The sequence below is a fragment of the Trachypithecus francoisi genome, unplaced genomic scaffold (assembly GCF_009764315.1).
Source record: "Trachypithecus francoisi isolate TF-2019V2 unplaced genomic scaffold, Tfra_2.0 Lachesis_group13, whole genome shotgun sequence".
NCBI classification, from domain to species: domain Eukaryota; kingdom Metazoa; phylum Chordata; class Mammalia; order Primates; family Cercopithecidae; genus Trachypithecus; species Trachypithecus francoisi.
Window position 1 is genome coordinate 130,653,695 of NW_022681458.1, and position 20,556 is coordinate 130,674,250.

At 46.3% G+C, this 20,556-nt stretch overlaps 1 protein-coding gene across 5 annotated transcripts in view; it reads left to right on the forward strand.

Moving 5' to 3' along the window:
• The first annotated feature begins 6,996 nt into the window (after window positions 1-6,996).
• Window positions 6,997-20,556, forward strand: part of FAM168B (family with sequence similarity 168 member B) — a 40,044-nt gene continuing 26,484 nt past the window's right edge. Inside the window, exons 1-2 of one of the 5 annotated variants that reach the window (XM_033231949.1) lie at window positions 6,998-7,261; window positions 18,488-18,568. In XM_033231949.1, coding sequence (XP_033087840.1) covers window positions 18,499-18,568 — 70 coding nt within the window. In that variant the 5' untranslated portion in view covers window positions 6,998-7,261; window positions 18,488-18,498. Of the gene's footprint in view, window positions 7,262-7,442; window positions 7,462-7,514; window positions 7,536-7,696; window positions 7,818-18,487; window positions 18,569-20,556 lie in introns of those variants that run through there. The other 4 variants (XM_033231951.1, XM_033231950.1, XM_033231952.1 and 1 more) reach the window with 4 other exon arrangements.

Consider the following 20,556-nt stretch of genomic DNA (forward strand, 5'->3'; position numbering starts at 1 on the left):
GAAACCTCTGCCTCCTGGATTTCAGCGATTCTCCTGCCTCAGCCTCCTGAGTAGCTGAGACTATAGGCGCACGCCATCATACCTGTCTAATTTTTGTATTTTTTAGTAGAGACGGAGTTTCGCCATATTGGCCAGGCTAGTCTCGAACTACTGACCACCTCAGCCTCCAATATGCTGGAATTACAGGCATGAGCCACTGCGCCTGGCCTTTCTGTTTTTTTATTCTTAAGACAGGGTCTCATTCTGTTGCACAAGCTAGAGTACAGTGGCATAAACACGGCTCACTGCAGCCTTGAACTCTAGGGCTCAAACGATCCTCTCACCTCAGTCTCCAGAGTAGCTGGGACTACAGCGTGTGCCACCACATCCAACTAATTGTTTTTAAATTAAATTAATTTTTTTTTTAATAGAGACAGGGTCTCATTATATTGCTCAGGCTGGTCTTCAACTCCTGGACTCAAGTGATCCTCCTGCCTCTGCCTCCCAAAGTGCTGAGATTACAGGCATGAGCCACCACTCCCAGCCCCTATCTAATTTTTTTATTTTTTGTAGTGATGGGGGGTGGTCTCCATATATTGCCCAGGTTGGTCTCAAACTAACTGAAGGGAGAGAGCCAGGAAGGCCAGCAGCATAGTGCTATACGGCATGTCCATAGACAGGTACAATAGATGCAAGGAGCCTCAAGGGCGTATAATAAAGTCACTAGGAAGGAATACATTTTGTTGTTGTTGTTGTTGTTGTTTGAAATGGAGTCTTGCTCTGTCTCCCAAACTAGAGTGCAGTGGCATGATCTTAGCTCACTGCAAGCTCTGCCTCCTGGGTTCATGCCTCAACCTCCTGAGTAACTGGGACTACAGGTGCCCACCACCATGCCTGGCTAGTTTTTTGTTAACCAGGATGGTCTCGATCTCCTGACCTTGTGATCCACCCGTCACGGCCTCCCAGAGTGTTGGGATTACAGGCGTGAGCCACCGTGCCCTGCCTGCATTTTGTTTTTTTTGTTGTTGTTGTTGTTTCTTGTTTGTTTGTTTGTTTTTTGAGACAGAGTCTCCTCCTGTCGCCCAGGCTGAAGTGCAGTGGCGTGATCTCATCTCACTGTTAGCTCAGCCTCCCAGGTTCAAGGGGTTCTCCTGCCTCAGCCTCCTGAGTATCTGGGATTACAGGTGCCTGCCACCATGCCCGACTAATTTTTTGTATTTTTAGTAGAGACGGGGTTTCACCATGTTGGCCAGGCTGATCTCGAACTCCTGACCTCGTGATCTGCCCATCTCGGCCTCCCAAAGTACTGTGATTACAGGCGTGATCCACCACGCCCAGCAGGAATGCGTTTTGATCATACATTCCCTTTGTTTTTAATATTAAATTTACACAATATAATTTTTTTTTTTTTTTTTTTTGAGACGGAGTCTTGCTCTGTCGCCCGGGCTGGAGTGCAGTGGCCGGATCTCAGCTCACTGCAAGCTCCGCCTCCTGGGTTCACGCCATTCTCCTGCCTCAGCCTCCGGAGTAGCTGGGACTGCAGGCGCCCGCCACCTCGCCGGGCTAGTTTTTTGTATTTTTAGTAGAGACGGGGTTTCACCGTGTTCGCCAGGATGGTCTCGATCTCCTGACCTTGTGATCCGCCCGTCTCGGCCTCCCAAAGTGCTGGGATTACAGGCTTGAGCCACCGCGCCCGGCCTACACAATATAATTTTTAATATTGACTGCGTTTCACAAAGCGCTTACAAAATTCCTGGAAATTTGTCCTTTGGCTTACGCTAGGGGCCCCAGCATATCCCTGAGATTGTTTAGCTGCTCTGATGATAGATGCATGAATGCTTTCCTGTTTGAGGCTATTATCAATAAAACAGTAATGAACATTTCTGTCCAAGTCTTTGCATGGATATATGATTGCAATCCTCTTTGGTACAATTTGCTGAGTGATAAGAGAGATGTGTAGGTTTTTTTTTGTTTGTTTTTGTTTTTGTTTTGTTTTGTTTTTTCAGATAGAGTCTCGCTCTGCTGCCCAGGCTGGAGTGCAGTTGCATGACATCAGCTCACTGCCAGCTCTGTCTCCTGGATGCAAGCAATTCTCCACCCTCAGCTTCCCGAGTAACTGGGATTACAGGTGCCCATGACCACGCCCAGTTAATTTTTGTATTTTTATCAGAGATGGGGATTCACCATATTGGCCAGGCTGGTCTCGAATTTTTGACCTTTGTTTTAAGACAGAGACTTGCTTTGTCACCCAGGCTGGAGTGCAGTAGCACCATCACAGCTCACTGCAGTCTCCACCCCCTGGGCTTGACAATCCTCTCTCCTTACTCACCCCCTACCAGTAGCTGGGACTACAGAGTGCAACACCACATCCAGCTAATTTTTGTTTTGTTTTTTGGAGACAGAGTCTCACTGTTCTGTGTCACCCAGGCTGGAGTGCAGTGATGTGATCTCGGCTCACTGCAACCTCTGCCTCTTGGATTCAAGCGATTCTTCTGCCTCAGCCTCCCCAGTAGCTGGGACTACAGGCGTGCGGCACCACTCCTGGCTAATTTTTGTATTATTAGTAGAGATGGGTTTCACCATGTTGGCCAGGCTGGTCTCGAACTCCTGACCTCAGGTGATCCACCCACCTCGGCCTCCCAAAGTGCTGGAATTACAGTTGTGAGTCGCCGCACCCAGCCTGTATTATTATTATTATTTTTTTGTAGAAACAGGGCTCTTGATATATTACCCAGGGTGATTTCAAACTCTTGGGCTCAAACAATCCGCCCACCTTGGTCTCCCAAAGTGTTGGAATTACAGGCTTACAGGCGTAAGACACTGCACCTGGCCAATGTTTGTTTGTTTATGTATTTTTTTAGAGACAGAGTCTCGCTCTGTCACCCAGGCTGGAGTGCAGTGGCGTGATCTTGGCTCACTACAACCTCTGCCTCCCAGGTTCAAGTGATGCTCCTGCCTCAGCCTCCTGAGTAGCTGGGATTACAGGTGCCCACCACAACGTCCAGCTAATTTTTGTATTTTTAGTAGAGACGAGGTTTCACCACGTTGGCCAGGCTGGTCTGGAACTCCTGACCTCAGGTGATCTGCACGCCTCCGCCTCCCAAACTGCTGGGATTACAGGCTTCAGCCACCACACCAGGCCGGATGTTTAGTTTCTTTATTTTTATTTTTATTTTTTTGAGACGGAGTCTCGCTCTGTTGCCCAGGCTGGAGTGCAGTGGCGCGATCTCGGCTCACTGCAAGCTCCGCCTCCCGGGTTCAAGCCATTCTCCTGCCTCAGCCTCCCGAGTAGCGGGGACTGGAATGAGACCACCACTTCTCCTGCCGTCCCTCCCAGCTTCTCCCTCACCTCCCCTTTTTCCCTAGTTTAGAACACAGGAGAGAAGGGGGAAAGCAAAGTTGGAAAGAAACAAAGAAACAAAAGTAAGATAAATAGCTAGACGACCTTGGCGCCACCACCTGGCCCTTGTGGTTAAAATAATAATAATAATAATAATAATAATAATAACTCCTGACCAAAATATACTGGTGTTATCTGTAAATTCCAGACATTGTATGAGAAAGCACTATAAAACTTTTTGTTCTACTAGCTGATGTATGTAGCCCCAGTCACGGTCCTCACATTTACTTGACTTATCATGACCTTTTCACGTGGACCCCTTAGAATTGTAAGCCCTGAAAAGGGCTAGGAATTTCTTTTTTGGGGAGCTCGGCTCTTAAGACGCGAGTCTGCCGGCGCTCCTGGCCGAATAAAAAAACCTCTTCCTTCTTTAATCCAGTGTCTGAGGAGTTTTGTCTGCAGTTCGTCCTGCTGTAGGACAACAGGCACCTGCCACCACGCCCGGCTAATTTTTTTTTTTTTTTGTATTTTTAGTAGAGATGGGGTTTCACCACGTTAGCCAGGATAGTCTCGATCTGACATCATGATCTGCCTGCCTCCGCTTCGGATGTTTAGTTTCATAAGAAATGATTACAACTTCATCCAAAGTGATTATACCATTTTATACTTCCATCAAAAACATATGATATTTTCTTCTTCTTATTATTATTTTTTTGAGACAGAGTCCCACTCTGTTGCCAGACTGGGGTGCAGTGGCGTGATCTTGGCTCACTGCAACCTCCGTCTTACGGGTTCAAGCGATTCTTCTGCCTCAGCCTCCCGAGTAGCTGGGACTATAGGCATGTGCCACCAGGCCTAGTTAATTTTTTTGTATTTTCAGTAGAGACGGGGTTTCACCGTGTTAGCCAGGATGGTCTCCATCTCCCGACCTCGTGATCCGCCCACCTCAGCCTCCAAAAGTGCTGGGATTACAGGTGTGAGCCACCACTCCTGGCTGAGATTTCTATTTTTTAATTTAATTTTAGAGTAGGTAATATATATATTCACATGGTGCAAAAATTAAAAAAAAAAAAACCAAACATGAAAATTATCTTTCTCACCTCTGTCCCCTATCTGCTCAGGGCCCACTTTTTTTTCCCAGTCTTATCACAGATAACCGTTACTGGTAGATTTTTGGCTACTTTTTGGTATCTCTGTAAATATGACAATATTCTGTAAATGTAAATAAATACCGATATATTTTTTCATTTCTACCTTTTTACGTAACATTCTTACACGCAGTTTCATACTTGGTTTTTTTCATTGAAAAGTCTACCTTGGAGATATTTTCATTTCAGTACATACAAAGTTTCCCCATTTCTTTTTCAAGTTATACGCTATTTCACTGCATGATGAACCAGAGTTTACTCAGTCATTTCCCTAGGTGCAGACACTAGGGTTTGTTTCCAGTATTTTGCTACTATGCACAATGCTGCAATTAATAGGCGTGAACTCATTTCATTTCACACATCTATGAGTATCTCTGTAGGCAAACTGCCAGACGTGCAGTTGTTGAATAAAACATTGTGTATTCATTTTGACACACATCATCAGATGATCCCCTTTCCCATCCAGCAATGTCTGAGTGCCAGCTTCCTGGCAGCCTTATCAATAGCATTGTCAATTTTTTGGATGCTTGCCAATCACAGTGAACGCTGCTGTCTCAAAGAGTTTTTTTTTTTTTTTTTTTTTTTGAGGCGGAGTCTCGCTCTGTCGCCCGGACTGGAGTGCAGTGGCCAGATCTCAGCTCACTGCAAGCTCCGCCTCCCGGATTTACGCCATTCTCCTGCCTCAGCCTCCCGAGTAGCTGGGACTACAGGCGCCCGCCACCTCGCCCGGCTAGTTTTTGTATTTTTAATAGAGACGGGGTTTCACCGTGTTAGCCAGGATGGTCTCGATCTCCTGACCTCGTGATCCACCCGTCTCGGCCTCCCAAAGTGCTGGGATTACAGGCTTGAGCCACCGCGCCCGGCCAAGAGTTTTAACTTGCATTGATCTTTATAGAAGTGAGATTGGATATTTTTCATATGACTAACAGCCAGGCTTAGTCCTTTGCTGTGAACTCTAATTTTTCTATTGGGTGGTAGGGCTTTTTGTTGTTGACTTCTGGAAGCTTTTGGAATATTAAAGAGATTAGCTTTGTCTATTACATGAGTTGGGACTATTTCTTCCTTGTTAATCATTTATCTTTTCACTTTGCTTATGGTGCTTTTTGCCGACCAAAGCTTTTGATAGTCATGACTTCTGGATTTCAAGTAATACGTAGAAAGGCCTTCTTTACTCCCATACTAAAAAGGAATTTCCCCATGTTTTCTTCTTGTCCTTTTATGATTCCATGGTTACACATTTATATCTTTTTTTCTTTTTTTTTTGTGAGAGGGATCTTGCTCTGTCGCCCAGGCTGGAGTGCAGCGGCACAATCTCAGCTCACTGCAACCTCCGCCTTCCGGATTCAAGAGATTCTCCTGCCTCAGACTCCTGAGCAGCTGGGATTACAGATGTGCGCCACCACCCCCAGCTAATTTTTGTATTTTTAGTAGAAACGCTTTTTCACTATGTTGGCCAGGCTGGTCTTGAACTCCTGATCTCGTGATCTGCCCACCTCGGCCTCCCATAGTGCTGGGATTACAGGCATGAGCCTCGGCGCTCGGCTGTTTTTATTTTATAAACGACTGAAAAAAGACCAGAGCCAGGCCTCCTCCCTTCCGTCACTAATCTTTATTGCAATAACTCCCTCCTTTGTCATCCTGTACCTAGCTCAGACCAGACGATACCCCAAACTAAGACACACACCTCTTTAATATGAAATAATAAACATACCTCCCCCCGAGAGACCCCTTGAACTAATCAAATCATTGTAACTATATACTAAGCCTTACATAAAAATACTAACATTTGGCCGGGCGCAGTGGCTCACACCAGTAATCCCAGCACTTTGGGAGGCTGACGTGGGTGGCTGACCTGAGGTCAGGAGTTCGAGACTAACCTGACCAACATGGAGAAACCCCGTCTCTAATCAATAACACAAAAATTAGCCAGGTGTGGTGGCGGGCGCCTGGAATCTCAGTTACTCGGGAGCCTGAGGCAGGGGAATCGCTTCAACCCGGGAGGCGGAGGTTGCAGTGAGCCGAGATCGCGCCATTGCACTCCAGCCTGGGTGACAGAGCGAAACTCCATCTCAAAACAAAAAACTAACATTCTAGTACACCTTTCCTGAACTCTGTCTGTATAAATGATTCCGCACTTCTACACCTGAAACTGACTTGTATTCTCTAAAATCTGCACTCCTGAGCGGGCGCCCGCAGCCTCCGCACTGGCAAAGGCTCCGTGATCCGAGCTCCGACCCGCTCCGACCCCCGGGGGATATGCTCGACTCCCGGGTGCGGCCTGAGCGGCCCGCGCCCTGGCGTCCGGGCACACACAAGGGTTTCTGCGGCGCGGGTCTATCTCAAAATATAAATCAAATACTTTTTTCACAGAGAGTGAAAGCAAAAACTACAGCTACACCCGATCCGTTCGCCAACTGGGGCGAGCCCGCTCCGCGCGCCCCCGCGCTCGTCCATCCGGGCGTCTCGAGGGCGCCGGCGGGAGCGCGCACGCTGTGCAGTCACGTGCCTGGCGCGCCCCCGTCGCGGCGATCTCGGGCGGAAGTGAGGTAGACGACTCCGGTGGCTGCGCAGCGTCGGCGAGGAGCGCGGGCTGCGGAGAGGCGGGCCGGGCCAAGCGGTGCCGAGCTAGCGGGAGCGCGGCGCCGGGGAGGCGGCGGAGACGCGGGGCTCGGAGGGTCAGCCTCTTATCGTAGCCGGTCTCCTCGGCGCGCCCTCCCTCGTTTCGCCCCACGGCCAAGCCCGCCGCGGGCCGGCGTGCGCTGGTCACTGAGGCCCAGGTCGCCGCCGCGGCGCGGTGAGTGGGGGCGGGCGGCGGGCGACTGCGCGTCCAGGCCGGAAGTGCGGCGCTTTGTGCGGCCGGCTCGGGGCGGTGCCAAGGTCGGCCCGCGGCTCGGGGTCGCTTGGCGTCTGGACCAGCCTGGGGTGCGCTTTGTCCCGCGGGCAAGGCCGGGCGGGGGCCGGGGGCGGAGCTCGGCCGGACACGTACGCGGGCAGGTGCGGTCCTGGCGGCGCGGGCCTGCCGCCTAGGTGGCAGAGGTGGCTTCGCGGCGCGGGGCGTTCTCCTAAAGGTCGGGGTCACAGCCGTCAGGAATGCGAGCGTGAAATACGGGGGCAGAGCGCTGTGACAATAATCATTTCCTACGTGTAACTACTCACTCTGTCTACCCACGAAGTAAAGATTTTTTTTTTTTTTTGCTTGGCGGAATCTGAGCGTTCTCTTTCCAGCTTGAAAAGGCACGATTTAAATTACAGGCTTTTAAGATTTCCTTCAGAAAGGACGTTTCGTGGCCCATCCTGGGTTAACTTTGAAAAAAGAGTGCAGTGCGCCTTTACGACGTCCACAAATAAGGGTATTTCTGTTTTATAGTGTTTGTAAACATGAAATTTGCATCTCATGGGCGGTTTGAGTTAATGTTTAATCATTAAAGTAAAACATAAGAATATTTTGCAGTGTTTTCGCATGCCAGGAAACCTTACAAATAAAAAGGTTTATATAGTTTCCACTCCTTAAACTTTCAGGTCATCCTTGTGTAATTTGAGATCAATTTTCTCAAATACTGTGGATGAAAGATTCTAGATTAAATAAAACTTTTTGGTTTTGGCAATAACAGGAACACATTTTTAAGCTTTTGTAGATAAAGAAGGAGTGGGTTATTTTTGCTTTGACAGCCAAGATTTGAACAGTGTAAGGCTATTCTAATTTTGAAGCTAGTGTTGCAGAAATTGTGAAAATCTTGCTTCTCTTTGTCTTTACAAAGCCGGCTTACTTTGGTGGAGTGTTGGCATATGTTACTCATGTAACATTTTGGAATGTTTCTGAATACAAGAAAGCTTCAAAGTGAGTTAAAATTAGTTGTGATTTTGACTAAATGAAAGTTAAGGTCTGGTAGAAGGCGGCCTGTAGACTTTTAAGAGTTGGAGCCTGCTTTCTTTGGGTTCTCCTGGATGTTCCCTGTGCAGCATTCACTAGAAATGCCCAAGCAGGTAGTTCTCTTCTGACTCGTGCACTTAGGCGTAGTGCCTAAGTGTGTGTAAGTTAAGTGCCTGGACCCTAGAAGGCGGGAGTAAGCAGCCCAGGTCGTCTTATCAGATCTTAATATATTTGTTAGGAAATGAGAGCAGTGTAATGCCATAGAAGTAGAGGATTAGAATTGAAAAAAATCTACAGTGCGTTTTAAAATTATTTTTTAATAGGTTCCGTAGTTTAAAGGGAAATTATACCAAAGTTGTCTTATTTAGACAGTTTTTTTTCCTGGATCAATTGAGCACGATTTTTTTTTTTTTTTTTTTTTAGACGGAGTCACCCTCTGTCGCCCAGGCTGGAGTATAGTGGTGGGATCTCCTCTCACTTCAAGCTCCCCCTCCCAGATTCACGCCGTTCTCTTGCCTCAGCCTCCCAAGTAGCTGAGACTACAGGCGCCCGCCACAACGCCCGGCTCATTTTTTTGTATTTTTTTTAGTGGAGACGGGGTTTCACCGTGTTAGCCAGGATGGTCTTGATATCCTGACCTCATGATTTGCCCGCCTTGGCCTCCCAAAGTGCTGGGATTACAGGTATGAGCCACCGCACCTGGCCAAGCACAGTTTTAAAAGAACAGTACACCAGTGTAACAGAGTAATACTTTTTTCGTGCCTTGTGTTCCAGTCTGTTAAGTCTGTCTGATTGTACTGTGTAGAAATACATGAATTTCTCCCAGTCAGATGCAGACCCAAACCTTGATAATGAAGGTAGAGTTTGGGGGAGAGTAGATAACTTCTCTTTTCTCTCTTTTTTTTTTTGTGAGACAGAGTGCAATGGCGTGATCTCGGCTCACTGCAGCCTCCTCCTCCCGGGCTCAAGGGATTCTCCTGTCTCAGCCTCCCGAGTAGTTGGGATTACAGGCACACACCACTGCGCCCAGCTAATTTTTGTATTTTTAGTAGAGACGGGGATTTACCGTGTTACCCAGTCTGGTCTTGAACTGTTAACCTCAGGTGGTCCACCCACATTGGTCTCCCAAAGTGCTGGAGCCTCCGCCCCTGGCCTATATGCTCTTTTTATTTTATTTTATTTTATTTTATGTTATGTTATTTTATTTTGTTATTTTATGTTATGTTATTTTATTTTTTTGAGACAGTTTTGCTCTGTTGCCCAGGCTGGAGTGCAGTGGTGTGATCTCGGCTCACTGCAACCTTCTCCTCCTGGGTTAAAGTGATTCTCCTGCCTCAGCCTCCCAAATAGCTGAGATTACAGGTGCATGCCACCATGCCCAGGTAATGTTTGTGTTTTTAGTAGAGATGGGGTCTCAGCTCACTATGTTGGCCAGGCTGGTCTTGAACTTCTGACCTCAAGTGATCCACCCGCGTCAGCTTCCCAAAGTGCTGAGATTACAGATGTGAGCCACCGCATCCAGCCTCTTTTTTAAAAATGTATTTTTGGCCAGGCGTGGTGGCTCACCCCTGTAATCCCTGCACTTTGCGAGGCCAAGGCCAGCAGATCACGAGGTCAGGTGATCGAGAACATCCTGGCTAACACGGTGAAACCCCGTCTCTACAAAAAATACAAAAATATTAGCCGGGCGTGGTGGCGGGTGGCTGTAGTCCCAGCTACTTGGGAGGCTGAGGCAGGAGAATGGTGTGAACCCGGGAGGCGGAGCTTGCAGCAAGCCGAGATTGTGCCACTGTTCTCCAGCCTGGGCGACAGAGTGAGACTCCATCTCAAACAAACCAAAAACATATATATGATATATATATTAAATTTTTATAGAGATGGGAGTCTCACTGTATTGCCCAGGCTCATCTCAAACTTCTGAGCTCAAGCAGTCCTGCCTCAGCTTCCCAAAGCACTGGTGTTACAGGCACTTGCCACCGCATCTACAAGCTCTTGATGTCAGACATTACTGAGACTTTCCAATATTGGTTTTTCTGAGTATTATATCTTGTATATTGGTGTTTCTGAGAGTGAATTTAAACTTCTTTAAATTAGGTTTGTATATATAAAATTTTAAAGGCCTCTTATTGTAGTATTTCATTCTTAGTGCTCTGTGTGGGAACTTTGTTTAGAGATGATATGTTTCCAAACTAGGAAAAAATAGTGTAGTGATAGGTCTGTCTTGTCTTTTTTTTTTTTGAGACGGAGCCTCACTGTTACCCAGGCTGGAGTGCAGTGGCATGATCTTGGCTCACTGAAACCTCCGCCTCCCGGGTTCAAGTGATTCTCCTACCTCAGCCTCCCAAGTAGGTGGGACTACAGGTATGCGCCACCAGGCCGGCTAATTTTTGTATCTTTAGTAGAGACGGTGTTTCACCATGTTGGCCAGGCTGGTCTGGAACTCCTGTCGTCGTAATCTGCCTGCCTTGGCCTCCCAAAGTGCTGGGATTACAGGCGTGAGCCACCACGCCCAGCCAGGTCTTTCATTTTAAAGACAGACTTTTCTTCTGATTATTATTTGATTTTCAAGTTAGGAATTTTTGCTGTCATCTTTTTAAAAGTAATCTGACATTTGTCTATTCTAATGCAGGTGTCAAACCACCCATAGGAATTGTGACAGTTGAGTCATTTCAAATGGGAAACTAAAAATATGGTAAGCTCGGCCTGGTGCGGTGGCTCACGCCTGTATTCCCAGCACTTTGAGAGGCCAAGACAGGCGGGTCGCCTGAGGTTGGAAGTTCGAGACCAACCTGACTAACATGGAGAAACCCTGTCTCTACTGAAAGTACAGAATTAGCTGGGTATGGTGGCACGTGCCCGTAATCCCAGCTACTCAGGAGGCTGAGGCAGGAGAATCGCTTGAACCTGGGAGTCAAAGGTTGCAGTGAGCCAAGATGGCGCCATTGCACTCCAGCCTGGGAAACAAAAGTGAAAACTCCGTCCCAAAAAAAAAAGGTGGTAAGCTCTAGAATCCATCCTTGGGTTTGGGTTTCTTAGTCCACACCAAATCAGACTGAAAAGTTGGTGGTTACAGGGAGATTTTAGTGGCACTAAAATTTCAGGTAGATTGGTGATGGTGTGTTTTTTCTTTAGTTTTGCATTATGCAAAATTGAAAATGCAGCAATACAGTGCACAACCTTATATCCGACATCTTAATGTAAAGATTATTAGCATTTTGTTGTATTTGCTCTCTTTATAGAAATATTTTAAATCATAGATGTATCATTTTCAATTTTATGTACTTTATTGTGTCTCTACAAATTTATGTATTTATACATAATCACAGTACTGTTATCAGGCTTAAACATAATTGTTTCGTACCAGCTGATACCCAGTATTTAGTCGTGTCCCAGATATCTTTAAACTCTGTTTACAGTTGTTTCAGTCTAAATCAAGAGTCCAACCAAAATTCATCTATTGCCTTTATATCTAAGTCTATTTTAATCTAGAACTATCTAGCTTTCCTCTCCCTCCCCTTTTTCCCCCCACTGTTGCCTTATTGAAGAAACTGGGTCATTTGTCCTCTGGAATGTCCCACTTTTGGGGTTTATCTGATTGCTTCATGGTGTCATTCAGCATATTTCCTCCTACTCCTGCCTTTCTTGTAAACTGGAAGTTAGATGTAAAGGTTCCATTTGATTTTTTTTTTTTTTCTTCAGACGGTGTCTCGCTCTGTGGCCCCAGCTGGAGTGCAGTGGTGCGATTTCAGCTCACTGCAACCTCTACCTTCCAGGGTCAAGCATTCTCATGCCTCAGCCTCCCGAGTGGCTGGGATTACAGGTGTGTGCCAACACACCCAGCTAATTTTTGTATTTTTAGCAGAGACGGGGTTTCACCATGTTGCCCAAGCTGGGCTCGAACGCCTGGCCTCAAGCGATCCACTCTTGTCGGCCTCCCAAAGTGCTGGGATTACGGGGATGTGCCACTGCAACTAGCCGAGTAGAGTTTTTTTTGTTTTTTTTTTTTTTGAGACGGAGTCTCGCTCTGTCGCCCAGGCTGGAGTGCAGTGGCCGGATCTCAGCTCACTGCAAGCTCCGCCTCCCGGGTTTACGCCATTCTCCTGCCTCAGCCTCCCGAGTGGCTGGGACTACAGGCGCCCGCCACCTCGCCCGGCTAGTTTTTTTTTTTTGTATTTTTTTTAGTAGAGACGGGGTTTCACCGTGTTCGCCAGGATGGTCTCGATCTCCTGACCTTGTGATCCGCCCGTCTCGGCCTCCCAAAGTGCTGGGATTACAGGCTTGAGCCACCGCGCCCGGCCCGAGTAGAGTTTTATTGTTATTGTTCTAGGCTATAAGTCAGGTCATTATGGAAGGAGAGCTTCCTAACATCCTTCAGCACTTCATTTGGATTTGCAGTTTTTGGCTGTTAGGAATAATGCTGTTACAAATGTTCACGTCCAACTGCAGGCGTAGCATGTGTTTTCACTTTTCTTGGGTATAGCCCTAGGAGTGGAATTGTGGGGTCATGTGCTAATTCTGTTTACCTGTGCTGCTCGGGAGCTTCCTTGCCTACCAGAGGGCGTCTCCACTCAGCCCATAGTTAAGGGTCTCCATCTGGTGGTTGTAACCTAAGCTGTGTCTCCGCAATCATCTATTACTGATTCCCTACATAGAGCTTAAGCTCCAAACAAACTCAATTGCCTAATGTTCCTAAAATGCATCTTGCTTTTTCTCATTTCTGTGGCTGATTTGGTCCTATCCATTGTTGAGTGGAAATGATGCCCTTTAATTATTATTATTTTTTGAGATGGAGTCTTGCTCCGTTGCCAGGCTGGAGTGCAGTGGCACAATCTCAGCTCACTGCACCCTCTGCCTCCCAGGTTCAAGTGATTCTCCTGCCTTAGCCTCCTGTGTAGCTGGGATTACAGGCACCTGCCAACACACCTGGCTAATTTTTGTTGTATTTTTAGTAGAGATGGGGTTTCACCATGTTGGCTAGACTGGTCTCCAACTCCTGACCTCAAGTGATCTTCCCAACTTGGCCTCCCGAAGTACTGGGATTACAGGCATGAGCCACTGTGCCGGCCTCATGCTGCCCTTTAATTAAGTTTTTCCTATTTCTTCCCTCCCCCATAGAATTTTTGCTCTCCCCTCTCAGCCCTCAGAACACTTTATTCTCTTGTGACTCTTAACACTTGTTGCCTTGTATCATACTTTTAGGCCGGGCGTGGTGACTCATGCCTGTAATCCCAACACTTTGGGAGGCCGAGGCGGGTGCATCACGAGGTCAGGAGATGGAGACCATCCTGGCTAACATGGTGAAACCCCGTCTCTACTAAAAATACAAAAAATTAGCTGGGTGTGGTGGTGGGCGCCTGTAGTCCCAGCCACTCGGTAGGCTGAGGCAGGAGAATGGTGTGAACTTGGGAGGCAGAGCTTGCAGTGAGCCGAGATCCGGCCACTGCACTCCAGCCTGGGTGACAGAGCGAGACTCCGTCTGAAAAAAAAAAAGTATTTGTACTTTTAATTTTATGTGTATGTCTCCACTGTCCAATACAATAGCTGTCACCTACATAGGACTATTGAAGTTAATTAAAGTAAAAATTCAGTTACCATATTTAGACAGTACAGACACTTTTTTTTTTTTTTTTGAGACGGAGTCTCGCTCTGTTACCCAGGCTGGAGTGCAGTGGCCGGATCTCAGCTCACTACAAGCTCCGCCCACCGGGTTTATGCCATTCTCCTGCTTCAGTCTCCCGAGTAGCTGGGACTACAGGCGCCCACCACCACGCCCGGCTAATTTTTTGTATTTTTCTTTTTTTAGTAAAGATGGGGTTTCCGTGTGTTAGCCAGGATGGTCTTGATCTCCTGACCTCGTGATCCGCCTGTTTCGGCTTCCCAAAGTGCTGGAATTACAGGCTTGAGCCACGGCGCCGGCCCAGACACGTTTTTATCTATGTTTTTGAGATAGGGTCTTGCTCCACTGTCTGAGGTATATGATTATAGCACACTGCAGCCTTGAACTCCCAGACTCAACTGATCTCAAATAGCTGGGACCACATGTGTGCACCACCACATCCAGCTAATCTTTTTATTCTTTGTGGAGACAGGGTCTTGCCATCTTGCCAGGGCTTGTTTCCATCTTTGTGAACAGTTCTGTTGGACAGTGCTTTTCTAGATTGTAAAACTCAGAAGAGATTGTGACTTGCCCTTTTGTTTTATCTCTAGCCTTTGTGTAGTGCTTTGCTTATCTGGAATTCAATTAAGAAATAAAATTAACTCCTGGCACAGAAGAAAGAAGTAACATTTGGGAAATACTTGCTTCTTGGGAGATGATAGTTGAACCAGAGAAGTAGGTGAAATATTTGCAGACCTCCACAATTTCTTTGTTGCACATCTGCCAAGCATGGGTTAAAAGTACAGGGGAATAGGGATTGACAGTTGCTAGTTTGTTTATTCCTAAACTATAGGGTAAGACACACAAGTGATTCTCCTGCTTACCTGCTATGCCTTTGTATACTTGTTTTCTCCCTACTCTGAACTGTAGGCCTGCACTGTCCAGTATAGTAACCCCTAGCCACATGTGACTACTTATGTTGAAGTTAAATCTAAAAGATCCAGTCTCACACTAGCCTTATTTTTCAGGTGCTCAGCACTCTTGGCAGGCGGCTGCTGTAGGGGACAGCACAGATAGAGAAGGATGTGGTCATTGTACAAAGTTTTGTTGGTCATTGCTGGTCAAGACGTATCATGTAGCTGTAGCTGTGAACGGCATGACAGTTTTGGCATTTGGCTTTGGTTTTGAAGCTTAAAAAAATTAGTTCAGGTAATGAGTGTTTTAGTTACTAAAGTTGGCAGTTTATTCCTAATTTAATCCAGAACTTCCTGTTACAGAGGCTAAGGATGTGACCTAGTATTTTCTTCTTAGTACAGGATTGCTTGGTTGTGAGTATTCTAAATGAGTCAAATGAGCTGAAAATTTGAAGTGGTTTCTTTTTGTATTTTGTCTGTGTAATGGATTTTGACAGCTAGAGTGTTCTGAAAGGCATTTGTTTTTTAGAAAGTTGGTAGGTAGTTGCACCTATTTTGTACCAAATGTTATTGATGCTGGAGACAATTGCCTTTAAGCAGAACCAGGTGCATGTTCCCTACTTGTTTTGGCTACATTCTAAATGGGAATGTGGAGAAGGCAGACCTAAAATGCACATTTTGTGTTTTGTTACTCATTACCTATTTTTCAGAGATGGAAGCTTGCTATATTGCCCAGGCTGGTCTTGAACTCCTGGCTTCAAGTGATTCTCCCACAGTGCTGGGAATAACAGGCATGAGCCATTGTACTCTGCCTAAAAATAGACTTTTTTAGGTCTAGCAGTTTTAGGTTTACAGCAAAATTGAGCAGAAGGTACAGAGATTTACAGCAAAATTGAGCAGAAGGTACAGAGAGTTCCCATGTAGCCCCCTACCCCACACATGCTGTTTTAAATTAACTTAAAGATCATCTTAATCTTTATAACCACATGCATCAGTGAATGATTTACCAGATGAGAAATAGTGAAAGCTCACACTCTAATACACTGCATTTTTAGGCGGCCAGGGCGGGAGGATCACTGGAACTCAGGAGTTCAAGACCAGCCTGAGCGACGGGGCGAGACTCTATCTCTACTAAAAATGAGCCAGATGTGGCGATGCACACCTGTAGTCCTGGCTACTCTGGAGGCTGAGGTGGGAAGATCACTTAAGCTTGGGTGATCAAGTCTGCAGTGAGCTATGACTGACAGAGCGAGACCACGTTTAAAAAATAAATAAAGTTAAATAATACACTGGATAAGATTCGGAGGAGCTTACTAGAGAGTTGAATGGGAATCAATTCCCAACAATACTTCTATTGGGGAAGGGATAGAGTCCTGGTTGTGGCTGTACAAGTTATTGAACTTGTCAGGAAAAAGAAATATTTATGGATGATAAAACATTGAATGGATTAATAGAGTTGCTGGGCTGTAACCAATTAGTCTTTATTAGGAAAAAAAATTTAACAAGTTTTTAAAGAAATACAGGAAACTAGAAAACTAGTGTGGCATGGTGGCACACACCTGTAGTCCCATCTACTCAGGAAGCTGAGGTGGGTGGATCTCTTGGGCCCAGGAGTTTAAAACCAGCCTGGGCAACATGATGAAGCCTCATCTCTATTAAAAAAACAAAACAAAACACAAAACTTAGGTATGGTGGCACCACACCTGTAGTCGCAGCTACTAGGGAGGCTGAGGTGGGATAATCACTTGAACCCAGGAGGTCAAGGTTGCAATGAGCTGAGATTGTGCCACTGCACTCCGGCCTGGGCAACAGAGCAAGACCCTGTTTTGGGGTGGGGTAGGGGGCGGGGGAAGAAATACAGTCCCAGCACTTTGGGAGGCTGAGGTGGGCGGATCATGAGGTCAAGAGATGAGACCATCCTGGCTAACATGGTAAAAACTCTGTCTCTACTAAAAATACAAAAATAGCTGGGTGTGGTGGCGCACGCTTGTAGTCCCAGCTATGTGGGAGGCTGAGGCAGGAGAATCACTTAAACCTGGGAGGTAGAGTTACAGTGAGCTGAGATTGTGCCTCCAGCCTGGCGACAGAGCGAGACTCTGTCTGGGAAAAATAATAATAATAATAATAGTAAATAAATACAGGAAACTGCAAAGGAACACTAAATCCACTCCCATCTAGAGTCAGTGACTGTTCATATTTTTATATATTTCCTTTGAGACTTTTTTTCTGTTTGTGCAGGGATGCACATCTTTATACACATAGGTGTTTATTTGGGATCATACTGTGTAGTGCAGGATGCAGTGTAATACCCTACTTTGTTTTCACTTAACATTGTATTATTCTGTTTTTAAACATTTCTTGAAAAGCAGCTGCCTGATACTTCATGTCCTGGATATATCTTGGTTAACTATCCTCTGTTAGAAGAACATTTTGGTTACTTGTAGAATTTTCCGCTTATTTTTTTTGCGACAAAGTCTCGTTCTGTTGCCCACCTTGGAGTGCAGTGGCACGAGCTTGGCTCACTGCCATTTCTACCTCCTGGATTCAAGTGATTCTTGTGCCTCGGCCTCCCAAGTAGCTGGGATTACAGGTGTGTGTCACCACAGTTGGCTAATTTTTGTGTTGTTTTGTTTTTGTTTTGTTTTGTTTTTGAGATGGAGTTTTGCTCTGTAGCCAGGCTGGAGTGCAGTGGTGCAATCTTGGCACACTGCAACCTCCAACTACCTGGTTCAAGCGATTCTCCTGCCTTAGCCTCTTGAGTAGCTGGATTACAGGCGCGCACCACCACGCCCAGCTAGTTTTTGTATTTTTTTTTTTTTTTTGAGACGGAGTCTTGCTCTGCCGCCCGGGCTCTCAGCTCACTGCAAGCTCCGCCTCCCGGGTTCACGCCATTCTCCTGCCTCAGCCTCCCGAGTAGCTGGGATTACAGGCGCCCGCCTCGTCGCCCGGCTAGTTTTTTGTATTTTGTAGTAGAGACGGGGTTTCACCGTATTAGCCAGGATGGTCTCGATCTCCTGGCCTCGTGATCCGCCCGTCTCGGCCTCCCAAAGTGTTGGGATTACAGGCTTGACCCACCGCGCCCGGCCTTAGTTTTTGTATTTTTAGTAGAGATGGGGTTTCACCATGTTGGCCAGGATGGTCTTGATCTCCTGACCTAGTGATCCCTCCACCTCGGCCTCCCAAAGTGCTGAGATTACAGGCATGAGCTATCATGCCCGGCCAATTTTTGTATTTTTAGTAGAGGTGGGGTTTCACCATGTTGGCCAGGCTGGTCTCAAACTCCTGACCTCAGGTGATCTGCCCACCTCGGCCTCCCAAAGTGCTGGGATTACAGTTGTGCGCCACCGTACCTGGCCTTTCCCCTTGTTTTTAGTGAACATAGAGCTAACAATTTTTATTCCTTAGCTTCTGATGGACTGAGGAGAAGTGTGAAGAAAAGTTTATCATGCCCTGGTTTGGCACCCATTAGGACATTGAGTGTCCCTTTTTTTGTTCTCTGCTGGTTGTGGACAGCATGAAATGTACTGTTTTATAAGCAGCACAGAGAAAGGACTCTAGCTACCTGCTTTTTTGGGACTGGTACTAGAGAACAATCAGAGAGCAAAAGTGCTTGGCTAAATCGCCTTTTTTTTCTTTTAGTTTTTGCAATCATGAATCCTGTTTATAGTCCTGGATCTTCTGGGGTTCCCTATGCAAATGCCAAAGGAATTGGTTATCCAGGTAAGCAAATACAATTTTGTTTTCATTTTTGAACTTTGACTACTTGGCATATTTTCATGTCACTTTTTCTATTGACAAACGTAGCTCAAAGTGGCTTAGACAAGAAAGAAAATAACTGGAAGTAAAAAATCAAGTGGTAGGACTGGATTTGGTCAAAACTTGATCTAGTGGCTCCAGCAGTTGGGACCAGAATCTAGTTTCACTACCTCCTGGTCTCAGCTTCACTTTCTTAGTGTTAACTTAGTGTTGGTCACAGGTCCCATTCCTTCTCATTGTGGTCTCTGAAGTTCAGGCCCCTCCCAGTAGTCCCTCACTAAGAGCCTCTTTACCTTCACCCTACAGGAAAGCCCAGTGGTGCTGCTTGTTCTCTATTCAAACCGGTTCTGGGCTTTGTTCTGATTAAACTCAGCGTCCATCCCTGGGCCACAAAGGGGAGTCTGCTGATTGACTTAGGCCTGATCCACATCCCTTTGGTGGAGTCAGCTGGTCAAATATGGACTGCAAGTGAGGGTTGCAAGGAAAGGGATATTGAGGGAACAAGAGCTGATTGGTCAAAAATAACAAATGGTTGTTCCCTTTGGTGACTTTGCACAAGGAGTAGTTATTTGTAATGATACAGCCTCAGTTTGGGTTTTGATAATATGATAGAAGAGATAACCCCAAAACTTTGTTGCTGTAAGACTCTCAGAAAATGAAATAAAACATTTTACAAATGTATAACTGAACTTGCAAGAGGTAAGAGAGATAGCTGGGGTCAAACGTGAAAGCCCTGTGAAACTCAGCTCACCTGGCGTTTGAACTAATGTCTCGCCTGTCCTGGGGACATGTGCTATTTGTGGGTTTTAGCAACCCACATGGGGGTAGAGATTGAGTCTTAGGACCCTTGCAACAGAGAATGGAAGTGAGACTTCTTATCAGTCATTCTCGTCCCTCTGGAGAGGGATACTCCCCAGCAAAGAGATAGACTAAACAGTCTAGTCGTCCACTGGCCCCATAAGGAAGTTTGTATGCTTGGGCTCTGAGAAGGGGGAGATCTTTACTAAGACTTTGTAAGCATTTGGAGATGTTTGGGGCTCTAGCTTGTGTTATACTCCTCAGGGGTTCGTTCAGAAGTTGAGAAATCAACATAAAAATAGTCTGCAGGCTTCCTTACTCCTGGAGCATCTGACAGCGGCGAATGCAGAACTGCTGTGGGGGCATATGTTCACAACCCAGGTTGCGTGGGCTTCCTGCAGGCAAAGTTCTGCCTGCTAGCATGGGATGCCTCCCATCAACTAAGAGGCACCACCCATGACAGACTGCAGGAGAAGAACCATCAGGTAGAAACTATGTCACACAGACAAATTTAGAAGAATTGTAGATAGAAAGAATCAGAAACATAAGAGGGGAACAAGATGCTGGGAAAAAAGAACTAGCTGGAACTTTAAGAAATGAAACAAAATGGCATATGAACAAGTTTCAGGTTAATGTCAAGACAAAACACTTGGTAAGAGAGAACAAACCAGAATGCAACATAAGGAAAGGCAGGAAAACAACAGTAAAGAAACACTGGAGCTCTTCTCCGGAAGGACTGAGTAGAGAAACCATAAGAAAAGGAGTGACAGGCCGGGCACGGTGGCTCACGCCTATAATCCCAGCACTTTGGGAGGCCAAGGCGGGTAGATCACGAGGTCAGGAGATGGAGACCATCCTGGCTAACATGGTGAAACCCTGTCTTTACTAAAAATACAAAAACATTAGCCAGGCGTGGTGGCGGGAGTCAGTCGTCCCAGCTGCTCAGGAGGCTGAGGCAGGAGAATGGTGAGAACCCGGGAGGTGGAGCTTGCAGTGAGCAGAAATCATGCCACTGCACTCCAGCCTGGGCAACAAAGCAAGACTCCGTCTCAAAAAAAAAAAAGAAAAAGAAAAAGCAGTGACAGAATTTTCCAGAATTGATGAAAGATAATTTAGTGATGAGCTGTGTCAACACCAGTTTAAACAGTATTTTA